General features: G+C 42.7%; 1 protein-coding gene across 1 annotated transcript; it reads right to left on the bottom strand.

Annotated features, from left to right (window-relative positions):
- Nucleotides 1-2671: 2671 nt before the first annotated feature.
- steap3 (STEAP family member 3, metalloreductase) lies at nucleotides 2672-6788 on the bottom strand. The gene is made up of 6 exons (XM_034693958.1): nucleotides 6677-6788; nucleotides 4281-4793; nucleotides 3864-4191; nucleotides 3583-3782; nucleotides 3342-3506; nucleotides 2672-3262 (listed from the first exon to the last, which is right to left on the bottom strand). The coding sequence occupies exons 2-6, from the start codon at nucleotides 4785-4787 to the stop codon at nucleotides 2966-2968; spliced, it is 1497 nt and encodes a 498-aa protein (XP_034549849.1). The 5' UTR covers nucleotides 4788-4793; nucleotides 6677-6788; the 3' UTR covers nucleotides 2672-2965.
- Between the last annotated feature and the right edge of the window lie 712 nt (nucleotides 6789-7500).

A 7500-nucleotide genomic window follows, 5' to 3' on the forward strand; every position in this document is an offset into this window, starting at 1 on the left:
AGGAGTCAATGGAAGCTGACTGTAGATACAGGTGAGCATAAACAAGCTGGTTGTGTTTGTTCAGGCACTAAAATATGTATTTATGTTCAATGTCCCCCTTTTTTTTTATGATTCATAGTTTGTTATTTTCACAGTAAACAAGCACAAACAAGCAGGGGCACCCTGAACGGCAAGGGCCACCTAGAACTATAAAAACAAAACAATAAAATTACATACACACATATACAAATAATAATCATAACAACAACCAATACATACACACACAAAAAAAAAAAAAAAAAAAAAGAAAAAAAAAAGGGATGCACAGACAGCTTAAAAAATAACAGCGCTTCTCATTGAGTTCTACCACAGTATATGCACAATTTCTTACATCATTAAAGTAGTTTAACGGAAATCATTCTCCTGTCTTCTGAGTTGGAAACGTCTTCAGTCAGACAATAAAAATGAGTGATAATGCCCCCACTTCAAGTTGCACTCCTCCACCCTATCTAGAAGTCTGTATGATAATCTTTCCAGGGCAGCAAGCTGACCAAGAGAGGTGTACCATGAAGATAAAACTGGTGCTGAGGAGGCCTTCCATTCTTTAACTAGGGTTTTTCTGCCTAACATGAGGACAGTCTGGGTCCAGTCTGCAAGTGGTGGAGCCAAACCACCCAGAGCAGAGGGGTCACCCAAAATAAACAAGCTGGGAGTGAAGGGGATATCCTGGCCAGTAATTTTTTCTACTGTGGTGTGTATCCCTGACCAAAACTCCTGAATCCTGGAGCAGCTCCAGAGCATATGCACTAGGGTACCATCTTTATCAAGACATCTCCAGCACACTGGGGTGTCAACCAGACCCACTCTATGCAGCCTGGATGGCGTCCAGTAAACTCTATTTAGAATTTTGAACTGGATCAATCTTGTGCGCAATTCTCTTGACATTTCAATGTCCCCCTTTTTAAGAAATATTATAATTTAGTTTTCACACTAATCTAAGAGTCGTTCTAAATCTCTGTGAATTAAATTTAAGGACTAAAAACATGAACACTCAGTGAATCCCACCCAGACTGTCCAGCACTTTTCTGAGTGATAAAAACACAACACAAGTCTTAAGACTCCAACTCATCACTGCTCCCTGTATGCTCCAGTTGGCTTAGCTTTCTTCCCTCTTATATATGTGATTTAATTCATTAAAGAAATACTGGAAGCTTCAGTCTCTGCTCTGTGACCCACTAACAAGACTTGTTTTTGCTTTCGTTCCACAGAGAGCGTCTTGAAATGGGAATAACAGTTTTAGTTATTCTGCTCCTGCAGGAGAACTTGGGTTTGAAGGAGCTTGTCTCTTTAAATCTTTTTCTTTCTTTGACCTTTATTTAACCAGGTTGGGCCCATTGAAAATCAAAGTTCTCTTTTCCAAGGGAGACCTGGCTTTTGGGACAGAAAGCAGTTTTTAAAAGCAGATTGAAGGCGTTGGAGGAAGATGCATCGGCTTGTAGAAGCTCTGATTGATGACTTTCTGTTATGTGATCCATGATGAGTCGTCATGTTTCAGAATGTTGTGTTGTTTGTGACTTTGTTGGAACGTGCTGCTGCTGATCTCAGCCAGGACACTTGTAAAGGAGATTCTTAATCTTAATGAGGTTTTCCTTGTTGAATAAATTTAAATTAGTTAAAGGCCCTGTGAGGAGTTTTGAAATGGCTGAGAAACAGACTGAAAATGATACTGATGCCTCTTTATGACCTTCAATAGCAAACAAGATCATCAGCAGCAACACTGACACCTTCTCTGTTGTCATTTTTAATGCCTGAAACCGCCCTGAGGGGGTAGGTGTCAGACCAGATGATGGACATCTTGCTTCAGAAACAGACTTTATTTGACTGTTTTCATGGAAAATAATCACACTGCCTGATAAAGTTGACTGTTTAAGACAAAAGGATGAGGTTTTTGTTGAAAACACTACTTTTGCATGTATAGGACAAGTGATAAGAGGTATCGCTTTGTCCACAAGGGGGCGCCAGAATCGACACAAAACAAAAGTTCCTCACAGCAGCTTTAATTAATTAAAAAAAATAAGACAGAGCATTTTTAATATAAAACAAGCAGAACAAAGGTCAGTTTTTTGTGTTTAACAGCTTAAAGGTCACAATTTAACAATATTTGCTGATAAAAACGAGGAGAAATTAAATGATAAACAAACTTTATTCATAAAACATTTCTCTTTAAAATGAACAAACTCCCTTAACTCACCTTTAACTCACTATATTTCATTGTATATCTTTTTCATGTTTTATGTCCAGTAGGAACACTCCATCATCGTCTTCTGTAGTTTAAATTAAAGGCCCCGTGAGGAGTTTTGAACTGGCTGAGAAACAGACTGAAAATGATACTGATGCCTCTTTATGACCTTCAATAGCAAACAAGATCATCAGCAGCAACACTGACACCTTCTCTGTTGTCATTTTTAAAGCCTGAAACCGCCCTGAGGGGGTCGGTGTCAGACCAGATGATGGACATCTCACTTCAGAAACAGACTTTATTTGACTGTTTTCATGGAAAAGAATCACATTGTGTGATAAAGTGGACTGTTAAAAGACAACAGGATGAGGCTTTTGTTGAAAACACTATTTTTTGCATGTATAGGACAAGAGATAAGAGGTATCCTTTTGTCCACAAGGGGGCGCCAGAATCAATACAAAACAAAAGTTCCTCACAGCAGCTTTAAATTCAACATTTAAAAAAAAAAACTGTCAAAAATCCCCTGATGTGTTTTTTTAAATCTTTAACTTTTCAAGAGGACATATCAGTTCCCCTGGTCTGGGGTGTTTGTCCTGAGGCTTTCAGTGATTATAAAAGTGTGAGTTCTCACAGCGATGAAGGCCACAGGATTGCAGACAGGATCTAAGAATAGTGGTACTTAAAGTGTTCAGACTCTCACAGAGAGAAAAGAAACCTCTGGATAATCCAGATCTACTCTTTGGATCTTCAGACGTCTCCAAAGATTTCAGAAGGTTCCACCTCCTCGACCGGTCCCGGCTCCAGGCTCTGTTTGACTCGGTGTTGTCGGCTCTCCCAGCCTCGGCGGATCTTTGTGAGTCTGATCGTCAGACACGGGAGCGCTAAGAGAAGTCGTCCCACCAGGACCGTGCAGGGCAGGATGAGGGACAGCAGGAAGACTGGGGGGAGGAAGTACGGGTAGGAGGAGGGGTAGAAGGCAAAGTTCCACCCGAAGAACAGAGTGTGTGTGACGGAGAGAGTCAAAGCGGCGTAACCGAGACCTGACTGGAGGCAGAAACATCATAAATCATATTATCACCTAACTATCAGATTATCTGCTCAAGAGACAGAGACTCTGACTCACCTGAACGAAGGTGAACTCCCTCCAGTTCAGGGCGTTCCCCACAGACGGCAGAGAGGTGATCGCCAGCAGAGCGAGGACTCCAAGTCCCAGAATCCCACTGGACAAGTAAAGGTCAGACCTCCACACCTGCTGCTCCACCCAGGAGTTCTCCACCCCAGCTTTTACCTGCACATGAAGGGGAACATTAAAGACTCTCTCTGCACAGACGCAGGTCCACGCTGCCCGCCTGTCCTGAGCTTACCTGTCGGTATGCTCCGTTCATCAGAGTGTACCCTGCAGCCCGCCTCAGAGTCAGACACATGCTGTAGATGGCGTGCAGCACGGCACACAGGAAGCTCAGCAGGCCCAGCTGCTTCCTGCTGCACAGCCAGCGATCCAACCAGACCGGGAACCTCTGATACTTAGTTCCTGTGACGAGCTGGAGCAACGCCGCTAGAACACCTGAGGATGCACAGAGAAGCAGAACGTTCACATCCACACACACTGAGGATCCTGCATGAGGTCTCTTTGAGTTTCTGGTACCTGGTAGATAGACGATGGCGAGCGTGACCAGAGCGACGGACGGCAGCGTCTCGTTCACGGTCACCAGAGGGAGCTGGTAGAAGTTGTTCTCTCCTTTGTCAAGGTACGGCAGCAGGATGTGTCTGAAGAAGTTGTAACCATAGAAGAAGAGGAAGAGGAGGAAGGTGGTGAGGACTGGTCTGCCCCACGAGGGGAAGAGGATGAGGGGGGCTTCCTCGATGTTCCTGGAGGCGCATAAACCACCAAGATCCACGGGGGTGAAGCCCAGACGGCGAGCCAGCTGGAGGACCGAGGCCTTGGAGGCGGAGCAGTCGCTGCAGATCAGGACCTGAGGGGTACAAAGAGATGAGGTTCAAGCTCAGCAGGGTCTAGTAGGGGACTTAAGCAAGTGATCCTGTGACCCCCTTTCCTCCTCACCTGCCTGCTCCCATCATGAGCGCCGACCTGCAGCGACCACGCAGACACCACGTTGAACCCCTTCACCACGCTGCTCTTTGGGAACATCTCAGCCAGCCTCTCGGCGTTGGACCGGCCCCGACCCCCCACACTGGAGGCGTTACTCACATCCACCAGCACCTTCCCCGCCAGCTCCTCCCTCAGACCCAGCAGGGTGTGGTAGTGCTCCGGGAAGACCGCGGTGAACACCATCCTGTCTGCTGCCACCACCGCCTCCCTCTGAGACTTCAGCTCCACCCCGTCAGGGAACAGACCACCAGCAACACGACCCGGGTCCCTGCTCCCTACCACCACCCTGAACCCACAGGACAGCAGCCGGATGGAGAGGGAGCGGGAGAAGTCTCCGGAGCCGATGATGCTGATCACGGGGCCGCTCGGGGAGGGGGGCGGGGCTTCAGAGGCCTCAGAGGAGTCAGAGAAGTCAGAGGAGGGGCCGGGCAACAGAGGGGTCTTCATGTCGCTCTGCATCGTGGCCTGCAGGGAGGAAGGGGAGGGCTGTTAACATGTGATAAGATAGAAGATATGTTTCAGTAGGTGAGCAAATGTTAGAGGTTTGAGGGGGTCCAATAAAAGTCACCACCAGGGGGCACCACGTAAAAAAGGAGGTTCAAGAGCCCATGTGGTTAATTTAAGGGTTAAAGGTCAACCTGCAGGTACATCTCAAGCCCCAAGATGTACCTGTAGGAGTAGGAGCTCATAAATAAAGCCAATGTAGAAGTCCCAAAAGCTGCAGTTCCTCAAGTGACCACTAGAGGCTGCCTCCTAAAATGAATCAGTCTCCATAGAGCTCCATGTTAAACATTTACAGCAGAAATAAACATGTTCACAGCCTGGTACAAAAACAGTTTGGGTCTCTACAGCTTATTTCTGTATTCATGATAACTTTAAGAAGCTAAATTTGGATATAACCACAGATTATAGTGATGTATAATTAGGGGCGTGGCCTCTGAGTGACAGGAGGCGAGGAGTCACCTTTTATTGTCTTCATGAGTCTCAGACCTGCTGTTTGTTTAATGTTGTTATAATGTCATTATTTTTAGTTGTATGTTGTAATATTTGTCACTGTTTGTCTTATTTTGTGATGTATCCATGTTAACATTTGTTTCTCTGCTGAGCAGCACATTTATCGCTGCCTCTTGCAGAGAAAATATTTTCCTTCCTGTTTTATCTTCCCTGTTTCTTTCCTGTCTTCTGGTCGACAGCAGGCACAGAGACTTTTTCACAGAAAATGAAACACACGTCCTTTCTTTATTTTATATTACTGTAGTTTTTGATTTACTGTTTCAAGGATCAATTTATTGTCATTTAATCTTGTAAAAAAGGAAGGAATGAAAAATATTACTCAGGTCCAGCAGCGTGCAAGATAAATAAAAATAGACCCTATAAATAAATAGAATCCATAAATACATATCCTTAATGTTTAAAGAAACACAGTTAAAAACCAGCATGTTAAAGAGAAAGTGTAGCAGTGTTTGCATGCTGTCACAGCAGATAAGTGCAGAGGACAGACTCAGGTTAGAGAGTTCACAAGTCTCACAGCTTCTGGAATGAAGCTACACTTAAACCTTGTTGTTCTGGCTTTGAGGCTGTTTGTTTGTTCCTATTATTATTATTAATGTTAATATTCTTATTAACTTTACTGATGGTGTATCTGAGTCAGACAGTCAGGGCAGCATTCAGGTATCTATTAGTTTTATTGTTTGTATTAAAAATGATCACATAAAGGTCTGGGACCTGTGTTTCATTACACTGGTACATGTGTGTTAATGATGCATGGTACTTAGCTCCCACCTTGACTTCTGTGTGTTGGTTTCAGCCCTTGAGCTTCACTGATATAAAGGTCTGAGACAGTTTTGAAGCAGAAGCATCAAATTAAAAATCCCCTGACAGATAATACAACAAAATGTTGTGCAAGGATTATTACATAAAAGTATAATTGCACCAAATTCACTTTAAATACACATTTATAGTCCTTGCAATTTTTAATTTATTGCTTTATTTCAAACATGCAATACCTCACCTGTTACAGAAAACCCTATTTCCATCTGTTTTCCCTGTATCTTTATATATAACAGAGTAAATACCTGATAACATCACACAAACAAACTGATACCTGGCTGAACAACACATAACTAATATTATATATAATGTAAACATAACTAACATGATATATAATCTATAATAACAGCAGTGAAGAGCAGAAACAGAGACTTAATGTTACCTGAATGAGTAAACAATGAGAAATATTGATCTTTTGTTAGAGTCTCGTTACAGCTCAGAAAGAGGGAGAATATGAAACATGAAGTATTAATAATGAGTAAAAACATAATTCAATAAAAGCAGAAGGTGTAACTCACCGGTCTGTCTCTGTCTTCAGTCCACTCTGAAGATATTTCATGTTATGAAGACATGTTCTGTCCTCCTGTCCTCCTGTCCGCTGGAGACACTTATCCAACATGAGGAGGCAGCATGTCACGTGTGAGAGAGGCCACGCCTACTGCTGCCTTCAGGGACTCAAGTTGAGCTCCGGTAATTTAAAGTTTTTGTCAAGAACTTATCTCAGACATTATCCACAGAGATTTAACATTAATTAAATATAACAACAAGATACTAATATCTGTCTATATGTCAGTTATTATGAATTGCAGACATTTGCTTTAGTTTTTTATTTTTTTTTAAAGACGTAGGCAACTAAACAAAAAAAATAACAGATCAATTTTATTTTTATTGACGCCTAAAACTATAAATAACATGAAAGATTATAAACTTTGAATCCCTTTAGTTAAAAATCAGCCTTTCTCCGTACATGGCCTCATAAAACTGAAAATAACTCCTCCAGATATCGAGTATTTGGTGTGACATTAATATTTCCTACAGCCCATGAAGGCATCACAGCTGACAGAGGCAGATAAGCTGCTCTCTGAGTTTGAACCTGATGATACTGAAGTTTATGACAGAGACAGACTCAGATCACTCAGGAAACAATAAACTGATAAATGTCTCCTGATTAAACTCTGAACAAAATGTGAGGGACGGACAATGATAAGTTAAAGTGATGCTGTTCTTTACATGGCCACTGGGTGTCGCTGTTTCACGGTACACTTTGTACAGACTGTCAAATCCAGAGTTTCTAATGTAAAGTTATGGATGAAATAAAATCCATAAAATAAGATCAGATGAA

This window comes from Notolabrus celidotus, chromosome 10 (assembly GCF_009762535.1).
Source record: "Notolabrus celidotus isolate fNotCel1 chromosome 10, fNotCel1.pri, whole genome shotgun sequence".
NCBI lineage: Eukaryota > Metazoa > Chordata > Actinopteri > Labriformes > Labridae > Notolabrus > Notolabrus celidotus.